Below are 18,304 nucleotides of genomic sequence, written 5' to 3' on the forward strand. Positions count from 1 at the left end.
AATATCCTTTTTCAATGGAATTATCTTGACTTCTTTGTCAAAGGCCTGTTGTCCATATATATGTGTGGGTCTGTTTCTGGACTTTCTTTTCTATTCCATTGATCTGTTTGTCTATCTTTAAGCCAATACTACGTTGTCTTGATTACAGTATCTTTTAAAAAAGTTATTAATTTATTATTATTATTTATTAATTAATTAATTTTTGGCTGCATTGGGTCTTTGTTGCTGCGCGTGGGCTTTCTCTAGTTGTGGCGAGCGGGGGCTACTTTTCATTGCAGTGCGCGGACTTCTCATTGCGGTGGCTTCTCTTGTTGCAGAGCATGGGCTCTAGGTGCTCAGGCTTCAGTAGTTGTGGCATGGGGGCTCAGTAGTTGTGGCTTGTGAGCTCTAGAGTGCAGGCTCAGTAGTTGTGGCGTGTGGGCTTAGTTTCTCCGCGGCATGTGGGATCTTCCTGGACCAGGGCTCGAACCCATGTGCCCTGCATTGGCAGGTGGATTCTTAACCACTGTGATACCAGGGAAGTCCCAGTTATACATCTATATATAAATATATATATATATATATATATTTTTTTTTACACTCTCTTTCATTATAGGTTATTACAAGGTACTGAGTATAGTTCCCTGTGCTATATAGTAGGTCCTTGTTGGTTATCTATTTTACATAGAGTAGTGTGTATATTTTAATCCCAAACTCCTAATTTATCCCTCCCGCCCTCCCCTTTGGTAACCATAAGTTTAATTTCTATGTCTGTGAGTCTATTTCTAATAAAACTTTCTTTTTGCCCCCAAATTAAAATTAAAACATTTTTGACTTAATTTTTTTTCATGCTTTCATGGTAGCTATCCTGTGGTCCTTCCTGAGGACTAGATTAAATTTATAGACAGTGGTCACTCACAGGTGAACAATTCGATGTTTTAAGCCACAGCACCTTACCCTCCCCCCAACCATGCCCCAGGTATGAATTAAGTGCAACTGGCTGTTTCCATATGTACTTGTGTGTTTCCTTTTAGACTACAGATGACTTTGAAAGTATTTCTAAAGAAAGATGGTGAGTGTCAACCAACTACTGTTCGCTCTGGTAGAGAGGAAAAAACACTCGGAATCTACTTAAAGCCCTCTCCCTCATCTTCTCATTTGCGACCTAAGATGCTCTCTGAATGTTTTAGCAAAGTGATAGACTCTTCCCTGACTGCTGTGGCAGCTCTTCTTTTGCCGTCAGGCCTGTGTCAAAATAACGGAATCACTTAAAAGAAAGAAAAGTTGCTGCTCAAAATAACCGAGATCAGGGCTTCCCTGGTGGCGCAGTGGTTGAGAGTCCGCCTGCCAATGCAGGGGACATGGGTTCGTGACCCGGTCCGGGAAGATCCCACATGCCGTGGAGCGGCTGGGCCCGTGAGCCATGGCCGCTGAGCCTGCGCGTCCGGAGCCTGTGCTCCGCGGCGGGAGAGGCCGCAACAGTGAGAGGCCCGTGTACCGCAAAAAAAAAAAAAAAATAACCGAGATCAGAGGTCTCTTATCTGCCTGTGCCTGTGAGTGTAAGGCATAAAGTGAGGGAATGCTTTCCTTCACCCTGGCGCTCTGGTGCTATGAAGTCCCTTGGCTAATTTTCAAGAAGCTGTACAAGTTGAGTGTCCGTTGGTGTCACTGCTGCCGTGTTGCTGTGAAGTGTGGCTTGCTTTTCATGTCCTCTTGTTGTGTATAGTAGCTGTGCTACCAGATATATTCAGGAAGGCGACCTCCTATCACTATGTCCCAGATGGGTTTGGTGGTCATTTGAGGACCTTAGGCAGGTAGGCAAAACGTTTCTCTGTGGGAGCATCCTGGGTGTGAGCCCAGGTCCTGAGACTGAGCCTGAATTTTACTTGTAACCTAAACCCCTGTCAGCATCAGTTCCTAGCGGCATGCACCGCCACGTGGGGCACTGAGAAGGTAGGTCCTGCCCCAGAGGGGACAACGGGAAGTGGTGGATAGAGAGGGACGAGTAGTGGGTGGTGGAGAGCAACACGGATTCAGGGGCTGGTCCATTAAAGGTCAAGTTCAAATGAGGGTATGGCAAATCCAGGCCAGTTACAAAGAGGCTCTGAGGATTTGGGAAGCCCAGCAGGGGAGGGTGGTGGCCCATGGAGGGTCTGGCAGAGGTAAGGGTCAGGCCTGGAGTGGGGTGGGGTGAGGGTCAGTGCTCTGTGACTGTAAAGCCCGGGAACCACGCCTGTCAAATCCAGCACTTCATGGGAAAGGGGCATAGAGATGGCACAAAGGACAGGTTAGCCCCAGGGATCCAGGGAGCGCGAGCTGTGGATGGAGGGCAGTGTTGCAAGGATGAATCCACTTTGACGGCTTCTGTTACTTCATTCAAGGGTGGAAGGCCATGCCTGCCTGGCGTCTCTATTCAACGACGTTTATTAGTGCCGATGGCCAGCAGTGCGTAGGGATTGATAAGGCATCCCTGAAAAAGTCCTTGTTCTCGTGGAACTGACATTCCAGTGGGAGAGACAGATACTAAGCAGCTCCCCGCCGCCCCCAAACGTCATGTTGTATGGTGACGTGTGCCACGGTGAGAACTCCAGCAGGGTACGGTGATCAGACGTGGTGAGGGTGGGGAGCGGGGTGTCCTGTTAGATATGGGGTAAGCGTTGGCTACCCTAAGGGGTGATATTGGAGCAGAGATCAGGGAGAAGTAGGGGGGTGAGCCACGTGGGGAGCCGGGGGAAACTATTACAAGGAGAAGAAAAGCATCTGCTTGATTGGCCTGGGTTCGTCCCCCGTCCACCGATGAACCACCAAGGACAGGGCTCCATGACTGACAGGCCGTCAAGACTGTGCGGTGAGGAGATGGATGGTCCCAAAGGAAAGCGGAACAGCTTTTCTTGAAAGAAGGGAGCACGGAAACTGAACAGGTGGAAAGAAAAGATGTCCCCGCTTCCCGCCCCAGTTGAGGGTAGTGGTTCTTTCACTGAATTCTGCCCATAAATGAGGAGAATGCGTGAGAAGGAGAATTGTTTACACTCCCAAGAGCTGGGGACAGCAGGGAGGAGGTGGCAGGAGAGGCCTCCGGCCATGACATGGTACCCTGGACTCCGCCCCGACTGAGTTGCAATGACTGGTGTCGGAGGGAGAGAGGGAGGGGAGGGGAGTGGGAGGACAGAAACAAGTGCTCAGGAGGCCCAGGACCAGGGCCCTGACTTCCCTTTCTAGAAGGCCTGCCCTCCACTGCACAGTAGAAGTAACTTGTTCCTCAACAACAGAAAAATCACTTCTTAAGGATGCTGAATGGTAGGGAAGCCAGGGAGATGCTGCTGTCCACTCTCACTGTCCCAGAGCAGAGGGACTGGCAGCCTGCACACAGCTGGGTACCGAGGCCCCCGGAGGGGATGGGGATGGCGGCGGTGGTGGTCCCTCTTCTCTACCTCACCACACCCCCAGGTGTGAGATCACCTGCAGTTCCCTGAACATGTTGGGCTCTTCCAAATCCCCACGCCTGTGCCATGCGAACCCCTCAGCCGCTGGTGTCCTTTCTCCTATCCTTGCAGGCTTAGGCCAGGAGCCCTCTTTTCCATGAAGCTCTGTCTGTCTTCTCTCCTCAACTGTTACAACGCATCATTCTTCCCCTGTGGTCCACAGCGCGTCGTTGGTGTTGGATGTATTTAATCACTGAGCCTTGAATCATAGTTGGTTTTACATGTTTCTTTCTGGGGGACCACGCACGCCTCTTATTCACCTTTGCAATGCCCCCTCCTTGTCCCAGGGCCTGGCATCACAGAGTGCATGGCTGAGTGAGTGACCTGTGACCCCGCGATGTGGAGCGCTGCTCAACCATTTGGGATATAAGGCCGGGAAGGAGGTGACTGCAAAGCCCTCTGTGATACTGGGATCTTTGCTGGTTTTGACTGGGCCCCTCGGTTTCCCTGGTCCAGTGAGGCTCATGGTTGCCTGACTGACCACTGTGAGGGGTCCTGGAGTCATTTCTTGGGATTTAGGGTGGAGGGGAGGAAAATTTACCACTGCAGATGTCTCTCTGGCATGGGATTATTTCGAGCTGAAAATACTCAAGGCCCAAAAGACTCGGGAAGAACATTTGACCTTCCGCCTAAGTGCATAAAAGTGTAGATAGAGGACCTGTTCCAGGAAGGGAGCTAACACTGTAGGTAACTATGGAGGAACTAGGTGTGTGGACAGGGGGGAACCTAGCAAAGTCTGTTTGTTACGATTCCTCTCTGTGTCCCGGAGTCTCTGCCTGGCCCAGCAAGCATTCATTTACCAAATCTTTGCTTTGCCATCTCCATGTGAAATTGCCTTCCTCCCCTTTGAGGTCCCGAACCACTACCCCCAACATCCTCTTTTGTCTTTAGCTGAACTTGGTGTTTAAGGCTTTGGCCTTGGTATAATGACTTTGGCCATTTTTGGTGAGTTGAGTTTTCCTGAGTCTCTTCCATGTATACATGTTATTAAACTTTTGTGTGATTTTTCTCCTGTTAATCTGATTCATGTCAGTTGAATTCTTTGACCAGCCAGAAGAACCTAGAAGGGCAGAGAAAATTGCCTGCTCTCCGACAAGGGGCAGGTTGAGTTACCCAACACAGATTCTGTAGACTTCAGAGAAATGCTGCCTGGGTCGCAGCTGATCTCACGGAACAACCTTATTTGAGATAATTTTGTAGCCAAGTTGGGCTTTTGTGATGAGGAAGGAGGGCCTTTCAACTCTGCCAGAAATGGAGAAACGGAGGTGTCCGATTGCAGGGGTGGAACAGGTGCAGGCTGGCATCGCAGGGTGCATTGTGCTCTCTTCTCTCAGGGAGCCACTGGGAAGGTTGATCAACCCGTAGGACCCTCCCCAGGGCAGGTGGAACTGAACGAGGTGCCCTCTGGCTTGTCTGTTTCAGTCTGCGGGCCTGGCTTGTCTTACTATTAGTGCTTATTCATCGCAGACCTTGGATTTAGAACTTGAATTTTCTCATTACTGGATAATTCAAGACAACAATCATAGGGTCCAGCTAATCAAATAAGCCGTGTGCAAAGCGAACCTTGAGCCCAGGGCAGAATTAACCCTGAGTCGCTCAGGCTGCCATCCCTAACTGGTGGGGGGAGCCACGCAGGGCAGCTGGGACAGGACCACAGAGACAGTGGGGAGATGGGTCCAGATGTGATACGAGGCCCAGCCCAGCTTCTAACAAGCTACTGCTAAAACTGATCACAAAATAAGCAAAATGTAAGAGAAGACTAAGATAAACAAAGACTGTTAAAAGAAGATCTTGTCAGAAGGATAAAAAAAAAGAAAGAGAAACCGCCAAATACAAAAACATAAGTTCAAATTCAGGAGTTTAACAAGATTTAAGGTTTGAAATCAAACAAATTTTTAAAAATAAAAAAATTAGCCTAATAAAAATAAGGCTAAAAAAGTAAGTAAACTTACTTAAGGTATGAGAACTAGAAGGTAATCAATGATTTAAAAGAAAAACTTGAAAGTTAATTAAAAAATAAAACCCGGATGAAAAGTGTTTTTAAAAAGCTAAAATGCAAAACAAACAAAAAAATGGTTCTGAAGAACCTAGGGGCAGGACAGGTATAAAGATGCAGACATAGAGAATGGACTTGAGGACACGGGGAGGGGGAAGGGTAAGCTGGGGCGAAGTGAGAGTGGCATGGACATATATACACTACCAAATGTAAAATAGATAGCTAGTGGGAAGCAGCCGCATAGCACAGGGAGATCAGCTCATGCTTTGCGACCACATAGAGGGGTGGGATAGGGAGGGTGGGAGGGAGACACAAGAGGGAGGAGATATGGGGATATATGTATATGTATAACTGATTCACTTTGTTATAAAGCAGAAACTAACACACCATTGTAAAGCAATTATACTCCAATAAAGATGTTAAAAAAAAAAAAAGAATGGAATGGTCCAGCGTTCTCTCAAAGAGGAGGTGTGTGAGACCATCCACAGAGAGGGCAGGAAGAAAAGACTGGAACTTGTATTTATGTTTCTATTGTTAGCTCATCGAATAGCCTGTGTTCTCAGTACAAGCTCCTCATCATGAGAAAAAAACCCAATGATAGTATAATCACATCCGATGAGACAGTCAAAAACCATGAAATTACCAAGTTCACTCTATGCACTATGGATTGACATCTATGTCATTAGGTAGTGTCTCAAGAGATGGTAGACACTGAGGAAGAGTTTGTCACTGACATCTGTTGTTAATGGCCGTAGACGGTGCAGACTCCGTGGTGGTGACGGAAGTAATGAATAATGGGAGTGAGTATGGGTGATGCCTCCTATACTGCTGGGTACGGGGGACACAGCAGTGAACCCCTCCGTCAGGCGTCCCCGATCTCGTGGAGCTTATGGTCCGGTTGGGGAGAACAGGGGATCAACAAGATGAACCAAGGAAAGATAAAGTGTGTTAGGTGGTGATACATGCTGAGGAGAAACATGGATCAGAGAAACGACGGGAAGAATGAGGGAAAGAGTTGTAACTTTTTTTTTTTTTTTTTTGCGGTACGCGGGCCTCTCACTGTTGTGGCTTCTCCCGTTGCGGAGCACAGGCTCCGGACGCACAGGCTCAGCGGCCATGGCTCACGGGCCCAGCTGCTCCGCGGCATGTGGGATCTTCCCGGACCGGGGCACGAACCTGCGCCCCCTGCATCGGCAGGCGGACTCTAAACCACGCGCCACCAGGGAAACCCCTGATGGGGAATTTTTGACTGAGGGAGTTAGTGGTTTGCTTTAACAATTTGCTCCTCTAAAAAGCTCTGAATAAGTGCCATTAGTTAATGAATTAACAAATGTTAACTCAGTGGCTAGAGTGATTTATTTACTAAATGGGACTATGGTAGTAAGTTATATATACATATATGTATGATATATATTTATAAATATATAAACGTATTTATGTATGCAGCATAGTTATTGTACTATATCATATAGTATAACCTGTAGTATAGTTATATAGTTGTACATATGTAGATGTACATATATGTATTTCTGTTAATGAGAGTGATTCCATTGGACCTAACATTGTTTGCTATACAATAAAAATGAATTTTTCTGATTCTATAGGTGAATTTTAAAAAGCTTGACCTATAGTTCCTAAAGCAGTTAAGGTTTCTTGGTGCACGTTATTTCATTGGTTTTCCATTCACCGGCTGATTGAGTGGTCCACATCCTGCACATGGCTTCTTGGCACTTCAAGATGCTGCACGCAAGTGCCCCAGGCATAAAGAGTATGGCGGAAAGACCTCTTCCTCCATCTGTGTTTGTAAGACAGTCTCTTTCACGCCAGAAGAACAATTTTGGGGAGATGATTTGTGTCACATTTTGGCCTCATTACAGTTTTGAGTTGTAAATGGCGCTGGTTTGCCTGGAGGTGTAAACATATATTTTATCTTCATGTGCTTATGGGAATACCTGAAACTGAAAAAATACTTTCTATTCTTGAGCTCTGTTTTAGGCTATGAACAGAGAGGTTAACAAGATATTTATCAAAATTCAAATTTTATTTTATTAAAAGCATGTGTCCAAAAGAATGCCAATTACTTGCTGCTATGCCTCGGTTCTTCATTTCCAAACACAGATGGAGAAGTCGAAGAACCTAATGTCTTATTGTTACAATCATATGATTCTGTAAGATAAATAAACACTGTGCTTTTCTCTTTTGAAATGGTGAGGAAAGTGCTAGCAGGTGTTAAATTACTGTCTGTAGTTATAAGTTACAGGAAGTATAAGGTTATTCAGTGTTTATTTAGGTGCAGCTGATAAAGTCAGGCGAAGGGATTCTGACTAGTCCAAATTTGCTTTCTGGTAAATAGGTACTATTTAAAGGATATGACAAATCACTTATTTATTCTTTGGTTAAAATGCACGAAAGCCACAGAAATGAGAAGCACGTATCACCTGAGTTTATCATGCCTTGCACACAGGGGTATCTCAAAAGTGTTTATAGATTTGTCCCCAAATAACTGAGTTTCAACAGGGGGAAACGTGTTTGGAGTGCAGCTAGATTTTTCTATGACTTTCAAGGAATTTCCTCTTCTACCTCAAGATGTACAAATTGGCAATATGTTATTTATTTTAAAAATTTGAATCCCAGCAGTGAAAGCAATATAAAGAAATGACCGTGCATCTGTTGTGGTCATTTTTCCTATAAGGCCATTTTGATGGCCACATGTTTTTGGACAGAATGACAGCCTTTCTGATCTACTGACAGTAAACACCCCTCTCCCTTTGGACATGTGCTTTAACATTTTTTCAGATTCAGCTGTGCGTTAGTGCTTTCCATTTGGACTGTCTCTCTCGTGCCATTTAAGGAGATTTATTAACCTTTAAGTAATATTCCTCGTTTAACAATAAACCAAACACACTCTGAGGTCTTCTTTGATTCTCAAATGGTGATTTGAAAATATTAGTGCTTTGAGGCTGCTGAATCCAGCTTCATGGCAAAACTGGCCTCGAGTTCCCTCAGCCCATTAGAATCTTCTAGCTGGGATGAGGGACGTCTACTTCTTTCTCTTTTCTTATCTTGAGACTACCTGTTAGCCTCTCTTGGTTATCCAGTGACTGCCTTCATAACTAGCCCAGGTCTGTACTTTCAGAAGTAACCAAAGAAGTTCTGATGTTCTAAGCGGACAACAGGGAACAGTTAAATAAAGGACGTGGTTTGAAACCCAAATGTCAACGTAGACAGGATCTCTAAAGTTCTCTGTTTTTGGAAGTTGTTAACTGGATTTAACTGTGACATATGCATGGTATGACTGAAATTAGACAACTACTGAAACAAATGACACGATGTTATATTTCGCATTTCCCCTTCTGTCTTCTCAGCCATCATGTATGTCATGGGAGCACTTGGTCCTGCAGTGGGATATTTATTAGGTGGACTTCTTATTGGTTTTTACGTTGATCCTAGAAGTCCCATCCACCTTAATCAGGATGACCCTCGTTTCATTGGAAACTGGTAAGACTTGTTTCTTAAATCTTTCATTTCACTTGGTATTCTGATAGAGTAATAGTCCCCTTGTAGTTAAAATAAGAATTTCCCCAATGGGAAGATGAAAAATAGCTAAACGTCACCTAGGAGGGGTTGGCAGGCAGGATAATAATCCCCAGAGATATCCTTGTCCTAATCCCCAGAACCTATGAACGTGTTACCTTCACATGGCAGAAGGGATTTTGCTGATGTGAATAAGTTTAGGCTCTTGAGATGGGGAGATTATCCTGGATGATCCGAGTGGGTCCAGTGTAATTACAAGGGTCCTTACAAGGGAAAGAGAGGGGCAGGAGGGTCAGAGTAAGAGAGGGAGATTTGATGATTGGAGCAGACGTTGGAGTGATGTGCCTCAAAGATGGAGGAAGGGACAAGGAATGCAGGTGGATGGCAGAAGCTAGGACAAGCAAGGAACCAGCTTTCCCCCTCGAGCCTCCAGAAGGAATGCAGTCCTGACAACCCATTTTTTACTTCTGACCTCCAGAACTCTAAGATGGTACATTTGTGTTGTCTTAAGCCGCGCGGCCTGTGGTGATTTGTTATCACAGCAATAGGAAACTAACACAGAGGAGTTGGGAACATCAGTTTAATCCATATTCTTTAGGTTTGAGATGGCTGGTTTCTTCAGAGCAGAGTGAAGGAAAAGGAGAACGCGGCTGTGTCGGAACTTTCCCGTGTACCTTAATCGTAGCTTTCATTATCTTTTCTGTGCCTTTAAAAAACTATTTTCTCCCACTTCCTTATTATATTTGTGTTTCTGCTTTGTCCTTCTCCACTGCCCAGGACTCTAGCCCTGCGTTTCCACTGTCCCACCCTTAGTGAATCTTTTCACTCGGTAATAAATAGTCCCTTCCCCTGGGTGTGCTGGAGATGTAGCCACCCTCTCACTCGCTAGCCTTTAATTGTCTTGCTAAATAAGTAAGTTTAGGATTTAGGATGAGAACTCCAACTTTGGATGATAGGTTACTTATCCCTGTCTCCAAGGGCTGCATTTGAATTCTTCCCAATCCTCATCTTGAACATAAGGAGCTATTTCTTCATGATTGCAAGCGCTCGCTCCAAGTATCGGCATCCCAAATTCATTAAACATGGATTGGTAATAGGCATACATTGATAAGAAATTTTCATTTTAGAACAGAGAATTTCATTAGTTAGAAACTAGTGTCAAGTAATTACTTTCCAAAGAGTTTCTTAGACTACTTGTGTTCTCCCTGTGTTTCATTATAAGTTAATAACCTCATAACTTGAGCTGTGTGAGAATGTTTCACACTATTTTCTAAGCAGTTAATAAATATTAATTAAATTATAGAACACTTGTTATTTTTATAAGTAAATACTCTTTGAAGGTGGAAGTGCTAAGATCTAGATGAGCCCGGCCTGGTAGAATTTTCACATCATGCAAAAGGGAGCGTTCCCTTGTCAGCAGTAGGGGAATGACACAGGAATTTTAAGTTCTTGATCAATAGTGAAATGTTTGGTCTCTACTGTTTGCTCTGCAGTTCTGAAATAATTCAGAGTAAAGATTTTTTAAAAAGTTATCAGAAAACTAGATTATTAAAATATATCTATGAACATCCCATGTATAATCTGTGTTCTGTATAGATTTCCATGAGAAGAGCATGGCACTAAGGGAACATCTGGAAGGAGAAAGGCGAGGAGGACAGCTCAGGGGCAAGGAGAAGGCAAGGATTACAAGTGCTTTATGCACTTTATGCACTTTCTACAAGTTTTCTAGTAGACATCCACCCAGTTGGTAGCCAAGTGGAACAATTGAATGCAGACCCTGAAGCCACACTCCCCTGGTTTTAAATCCTAGTCTGCCACCTAGTTACTGTGTGACCTTGGGGAAGTTACTTAACTTCCCTGAGCCTCGGGTTTTTTTTTTAATCCATAAAATGGAAATAGTTGCAGTACCTACTTGATAGGGTTGTCGTGAGGAATAAATGAGTCTATGTATGTGGAGCTCTAGGCAGTTCTTCCTACATAATGTGTGTTAGCTAGTATTCAGTCCTTTGAATTTAATCAATGTTCAAGTAGTTTTATTCCTTTTAATGGCTCAGTATTCTACAAATGATAAAAGTTGTCAGTATAGAAATGTATACTAGGGGGTCTCTTTGAAAATGAATTTTGTTTATTGAGTAGCTCTGTTTGTAACAGACTTCTACCTTGAACAAAGGCAGAGTTCTTTGATACAATGTTAGTTTCTATGGTGCCTAGTGGCAATGATAGGTTTTTTGGTAAATATTTGCTGGAAGAGGGAAGGAAGGAATGAGTGAATAATGCTAATATGAATTGGGTGCTGTGTATCAAGCACTATTCTAAGAGCTTCACCAACATTTTCATTGAAGGCTTATAACAACCACATGTAGTCACTAAGAGTGTGCCCATTTTGCAGATGAGGATATTGATGATCAGCGACTTGAACACCTTGCCCAAAGTCTCAGAGTCAGTGGCAGCTGGACAAGAAGTTGAGTCCAGGGCGGAGGTTTTAGTCAATGTACTTAACTGTCCTCCCTTCATGAATAGTCTCTGAGTGATGGTTCATGAAAGGGAGTCAGGAGCCCTGGCTTTTCAATTTTAGCTCTTACTGATGCATCTTTTTCCAACATATAATGCACACTGCCTTGCCTTACTTAGCTTTTCTCAACGTCCTCTTTAGCACCACCATTATATCATGTGTTAACTTCGATGTTTCTGGAGACTGATTTGCTCTGCTTAGAAATGTCCCTAAACATTTTTTTATTTTTTTGTCTATTCACTATAATTCTTTCCCTTCTCCTGTTATTTTCTCCCTTTGGGGTACTCTGAGTGTATCTTTAATGTTTGCATATAATTTTAAGTCAATGGCTCTGGGTGGAGGTGGGAGCCCTGAGTGCAGATCTACATAAAAAACAAAACGAGCTACCATGAATTTATTGTTGCTTTGGGGGCAGGCATTTTATTAGGTCTTATACATTGTCTTATTAATTTTGATGACCCCCCCCAAAGTTATTATTACTTCCCTTTCAGGTGAGAAAGCCTGTTCAGAAAAGCAAAATTATTTCCCCAGGATCTTAGAGCTAGTAAGTGGGAAAGACAGGATAAAAACCCAGGTCAGTCTGAAGGCACAGCTCAAGAATTGCCCCTTATAGTCTGCTGCCTGCCCTTCTCTGGAGAGAGCATGAAAGGTCTAGGAAACTAAGGGGTTCAGGGGACTTGAATGCAGAGGTGGCAGAAAGAAATTCAAGAAAGATAATGGCAGGGCTGGGTTAGTAAAGTCCTCGTATGCAGCCAAGTACAAAAAGGGCCAGATAGTATCATAGCTATGTCCCTGCCGACAGATGGCTCTGTTTTTAAAACACCTATCTCATTCAATTTATTTATTTAGGAAATTTTTTGAGTACCTAACCTGTGTTAGGCACTGGGTTCGTGATTAAATACTGAATCATTGAGATTGCTGGAAGTCTGCCCTGAGCAGTCTTCTAAAAATAAAACCTTTTTCTGATTGCTTTAATATCTTAATTGGATATAACGTTAAGTATCTTTGAAAATAGCACACTGGATTATTAATGACTGGTTCTAGGAATCATTCTCTCAGTTAAGCTGTGACCTTTAGCAGCTGATAACAGCGTATCAATAGAAACACTTATTTTCTAAAAATGAATTTTCACTTTGCAGTTGGTCTGTATTCTTACTGGGTTATATTCAACATGAATGCTTAGAATGCTGATTGCGTTCTCATAACAATGGATGGAAAAGTATTGATACAGAGGCCAGAATCTGAGCATTTATGAACTTGGAAACTTTGAGGACAGAGTTTGGAGTTGAGGAATCCTAGTTGGAAAGTTAGTGACCCTGTTAGGCAGGACCAGGGACCTCTATTTGCTAAGAAAAGGTTGAAAGGGGACTGAAAAATTGCCCTTGGGGAATTATGCAGGCAAGAAGCCCAAGGCCTTGACACATGTTCTAATACAGGCCTAGAATCAGAGGTCTACTCTGTATTTGCTTCCTACTTCCCTCAGCATGGCAACCTCAGATGAGCCTAAAGACAGAATCTCGATTCTACATAGCTCAAGTTCTGCTTCTCAAGTTCCAGATCAGTGCTACTCAAAGTGTGGTCCCCGGCCACTGCTGCCCACCAGCAGTGTTACTGGTCTGTGACAGAGTATGGGCTGAAATTGAGAGTAAATGTTGAGAAACTTAAAAAAAATTTTTGACAGAGTACTTTTGTGTCTGACACATTGATTTCCCTTCTGAATTTTTATAGCATTCATCTTCTATACCACATGATCTAACAATTGTGTACATTCTTGCATTTCCTGGACTTGTTTGGAATCACTTCTTATATCTTTAGCTTGCTTACAAGCAGATTGTAAGTTCTTGAAGGCAAAGATTGAGTGTAAATGTCTTCAGCTCCGCTCAGACTTGGTTAAGTTTGGGAAGGCCAGCTAAGAAGGGTTAATACATTCTTAAGTGCTTGCAGAAAAATATTTGAATGACATCAGCAATTTGAAATGCATTTCATACCAGATATGAATGGTTTCCTTCTAAGAAAAAAGTGTCCATATTGGTCCAGAAAGCATGCTATAGACTCTGTATTATTTTTCTCTTAAATTTATGGGCTATTGATTTATTATAAGATGCACACTGTAGTAGGACTAACAATGTTAATTAGCAGAACGAACATATATGTGCTCAAAAATACTTGAATTGAATGAAATTCTGGTCAGGCTGCTGATTGTAATAGTCATTATAATACTAGTGTAATTACTGGGTAGATTTCTCATTTATACCGCAGAAAGGGAGGATTCCATACTCTGTTTTCTTAAGTTGTCTAACTTCTTACTGCTGTGCGCTTGATGAAGGTAAAAAGTTTTCTCTGGAGAAATTTGTCACCACAAACTTCTACTTTGCTAATTTGTTCACACTCCGAATACCAAAGCCATAAATGCTATTCACGTTTCCCAATTTTTTAGGTGGAGTGGATTCCTCCTTTGTGCCATTGCAATGTTTCTTGTGATATTCCCAATGTTTACTTTTCCAAAAAAGCTTCCTCCTCGACACAAGAAAAAGAGAAAGAAAAGATACTCTGCTGATGTTGCTGGTGACGATGACGTCATGAAGGAGAAACCAAACAACTGTGAAGAAGTGGACAAAAAAGTGTCTTCTATAGGATTTGGAAAGGATGCCAGAGGTAAAGTATATCTTTTGAATAAGTACGTGCATGGGACTTCAGATCAGTGCTACTCAAAGTGTGGTCCCCGGCCACTGCTGGCCACCAGGAGTTACTGGTCTGTGACAGAGTATGGGCTGAAATTGAGAGTAAATGTTGAGAAGCTTAAAAAAATTTTTTGACAGAGTAATTATGTGTCTGTTGAATCTAATAACAACAATAATAAATTGGGCTTAACTTTTGTATGTTTTAAATTTTTCACTTTCTAGTAATTCATCTTTAACGTATCTTGCAAAAGTATTGGTAACTATAGACGAGATAATAATTTTAAAAATAGTCCTTCGTCACAGATAGTTTGAGAAGCACTGATTTAGAATCTAAAGGTGAAGACTTCGTACTGTAATTAGAGATGTCTGATTTTTAAAATAATTATTGCGTTTTACAATGGATGGTTTGTCTCAGGGAACCGTAGGTTTGATAGTGTGGCCTGATCCTTACATAAATATAAAACTTACCCCTAGGAAAGGATCTTGTTCAACAGTGGCTCTGTCAAAGCTTGAAAGTGGCCATGGAGAAGGGCAACCAGGGGATGGGTCTCCAAACCCAGCATAAAAACGTCCAGAGAGTTCCAGTGATGTGTACTGGTCTATTTTTTTCATGTTTATCTCTCTTAAAAATAATGACTTTATTAGAGCCAGATTAGGGAATCTCAAATCTAAACAACTTAATCTTAACCAAGCCATTTTTGTTCCATATTCAATACCTCTGTTGAATGGCAATAAATCCCTTTATTCCAAGAAACCTATAATGCTACATTCCCATTAGTTCCTGCCTATTTCTTGAATTCTCTGAATTGGTTTTTCTAACTTATGAAGCATAATATTTATCAAGTGCTTACATCAGTTAAGGTTGTTTTAGGGTAAATTTACCTAGGCACATTATCATCTCACTTTGACTATGTACACAGTAAAGGCAAAGAGGAACCTTTCAGGCCTAGAAGGAAGTTACTAATATATTATGGAGCTGTCCCTGCAGCCTAAGAATGGTTAGATTGGACTATTTTTAAAGACCATATTTGTTCAAAACAGTGAAGTGACATTTCATTGGCAATGCTTCTTCCCAGTTAAGTTTTAGATTTGCCTTCCCCTCTCCCTCCTCATTATTTTGGGACAATGTGTACTTTTGGAACTGCCAAAATTACCTCTTCTGCTCTCATAACATAAAAGATTCTCTGGATGGTAGCTCTTACCCTGTGGACCAGTCCATCATTTTTCGTGGATGCATGATGGACCATAATACTACCAAGGGAGTGACTTTTTTTTTTTTAAACAACCCAGTTGAGAGCAAAGTTGATGTTAAAAAATTGACAACATAGGAATAGACGAAGAGTTTTAATTTACAGAGAATATAAAGTAGACTCAAGGGGGGGGGAAATAAAGGCTAAGCTAAAATGGTATATTTTATAGCTTAGAGGTAGATGGCTTGAATGTGGAATATATGCTCTGTTGGATAGTAGAGAAAAGGGAGAGAGAAGACTGATATGAAATACCAACAGCGGACACAACCATTGATGGGAATGAAGTCCTTGGAGGAGCCAGTGTGGACAGTGATTTCAGTGCCCCATCTGTACTGTGGGACCTTCCCGTTGTCAAGGTGGAGGACCTCCTGGAGGTCTGTGGGTCTTCTTTTGCCTGAAGGTCTTCTCTGTAGTCTGGGAAAGTGCTTGACTCCTGCAGACTTCAAGTGCCAAAGAATTAACACCCTGGCCTCCCACCCCTAAAGCCATCTTAACCAATGGCTGATAAACATCCCAGCTCCATCCCCTCATGGGTGAGACAATCCTGAGGTATGTTTCTACGTCCTTTGTAAGCCACCCTTTCTTCCTGTGCATCACGTCCACACTCCCATCCAGTGTTCCCTGAATCTCCCAAATAAACTCTTTGGTCTTGAATCCTTAACTCAACTCCTGCTTTTGGGGGAAAGCTCACTTAGGCAGGCAGGTTCAAAAGTGGTAAAAGCCATCATGGGATTTTAAAATTATTTTTCAGAATTGAACCTATGTACTATTTTATTGGATGTCTTCTTGTACTGCTAAGGATTGTTCCTCTCCATCTTTTCTATGTTCAATTTGATGGTTCAGGGTATTTTCTTTTAGAGGAAAGAATGAGAGGAGTCTTTTGACAGTGATGGGTAGTTGGTTTATAAAATCCATTTTCATTCTGGTTTTCTTGCCAGTATTTCTGATAAATTCTCAGCTTTTTCACTCTGTGCCTTAATTATGATGACTGATCTTACTTCGGCAGTGAACCTTCCTGATTAGGACGCAGAGCTGGTTTATTTTATTACTTCTACTTGCACTGGATTCTCTAATTGTATCTAGACCTGGAACTTCCAGAGACACTTTCTTTTGTAAGAAAGGAATCCTGTTTAAATGGGAATATAAAGTGAAAATGTTTTGCTTAAAATTATTCAAGTGATATTGATGACATTGGAATAATGTTCAAATACAATATTTAAAATTAATTCATATATATCTTGCACATTTTGGTTTCTAATACCTTCACCTATAGGAAATGGTAGTCTAATATTTAATCTGATTTTCAAAAAGATCAATTAAATCTCTGGGAATCATTCCATCACTGACATAATTTGTATTACAAAGCTGAGATTCATTATTTAGGTCTTGAATGAAAGAGTGGTTGCTAAGATTTCATTTTGAGTTAAATCTGAGTTTGATTCGCAGATCTTCTTTTTCCTTGTCCTGTTTTTTGGAGTAAGGCTCCTTTTAGTCTTTATTTTATATTTGGAATCTGTACATCAATATTAGCTTCTTCAAAGAGAAGGTGGAAAGGTGGCCAAGTTAGTATTTTTTAGTTCCTAAAAAACAAAAATGATTTAGGCCATACAGAATGGTGCTCTTTGAGAAGTTTTATTGCAGAGAATGCGGGAAGAAAATACACTACACTTTCTACCCTCTGCCTCCACATTTTAATGATAGACATTGGGAAAATCTGACTCAGTGTTTCTAGATTCTTATTATAAATTATGCAGGCATAAGACTGTTTTAAAACACCACAAAGGAGAAAGTAGAATTTTTAGTGTGTCTGCGTCACCGTCCCATAAAGAGATTAGCATTGATTGCTTCAGCATCTTACCCATAAAAATAAACAGTTAAAATATTTAAGTGGATCAATTTTCCTCAGGTTTGAGGACCAGCATTTTAAAAGTCTTCTAACTTTAACTGGGTATTTTCCTAAATAGAAAGCTTTTGGTAGCAGTTAATCGTAAGAAAATGTTTATTTTTGTGTCCACTTTTAACCTTTTAAGCTTCATTACTTGGCATTATTAATTAGCATAAAGTATAACAGACTTTCTCTGCTAGACTTTTGTTTGTGTTCAGGTAGAACATATTTATCATCCTGGGTAAAATAGCTACTCTGAGGTGATGCACTGATTTAGATGCACTGATTTGGAAGTTATAGAGTATTGATCACTAGAGGGTGATGTTGTCATTATTTAATTCAATGACTATTCACTCTGTAGACGCTGCTGTACTCCAAGCTGTGGCAGATCGGAAGATGAGTGAGCCATGGCTTGCCCTCAGAGAGCTTATAGTCCATTGAGGGAGACAGGACAAGTACAGATGGAAATATGCTAATGGCCCAAAAGGAAGATGGTGTGAGAGTCCGAGGCAGGCAAGGGAACATCTAGTTGAGGGATCAGGAAAGGTTTCATGGAGGAGGTGGGATTTGTGATGGACCTTGGAAGACTGGGAGAAATCAGTAGGTGGAGGTGGGATGGTGTGGGTATTCCAGTCAGAGAGAGCAAAGGCAAGAAGGTCAGGCTGGGGGGATGTATTTGAAAATGCTGAGCGAGTGTATTGTGGTTGGTGTGTTGGATGTGCATGGTGGAAGCCTGGGAGGTAAGGTTGGGAGGGTAAGGTGGGACCATATTGTGTGTAGAGAGTTCTAACCTTAACTGAGTTTGGCCCAAATGGGCAGTGGGGAGGTTTGAGCAGCCTTTGGCAAGCACTCTGTTAGGTAGATTAGGGAGAGAAGGGAGTGGAATGGAAGGAGGGTACCCAGCTAGAAAGCTACCGACAGAGCCCGAGAGAGGTGATGATGGTTTTGCTTAGTACAGATGGAAAGGACAGTAGCATGCTAATTT

The 18,304-nt window shown here is 42.3% G+C and overlaps 1 protein-coding gene across 2 annotated transcripts in view; it reads left to right on the top strand.

Annotated features, from left to right (window-relative positions):
* Positions 1-18,304, top strand: part of SLCO5A1 (solute carrier organic anion transporter family member 5A1) — a 122,111-nt gene that overhangs the window by 41,215 nt on the left and 62,592 nt on the right. For both annotated transcript variants that reach the window (XM_082601337.1, XM_082601338.1), the window contains exons 3-4: positions 8,823-8,955; positions 13,941-14,158. In XM_082601337.1, the coding sequence (XP_082457463.1) occupies positions 8,823-8,955; positions 13,941-14,158 (351 nt within the window). The remainder of the gene's footprint in view (positions 1-8,822; positions 8,956-13,940; positions 14,159-18,304) is intronic.

Source organism: Mesoplodon mirus (assembly GCF_964341445.2).
Source record: "Mesoplodon mirus genome assembly, chromosome: 16".
Taxonomy (NCBI): Eukaryota; Metazoa; Chordata; class Mammalia; order Artiodactyla; family Ziphiidae; genus Mesoplodon; species Mesoplodon mirus.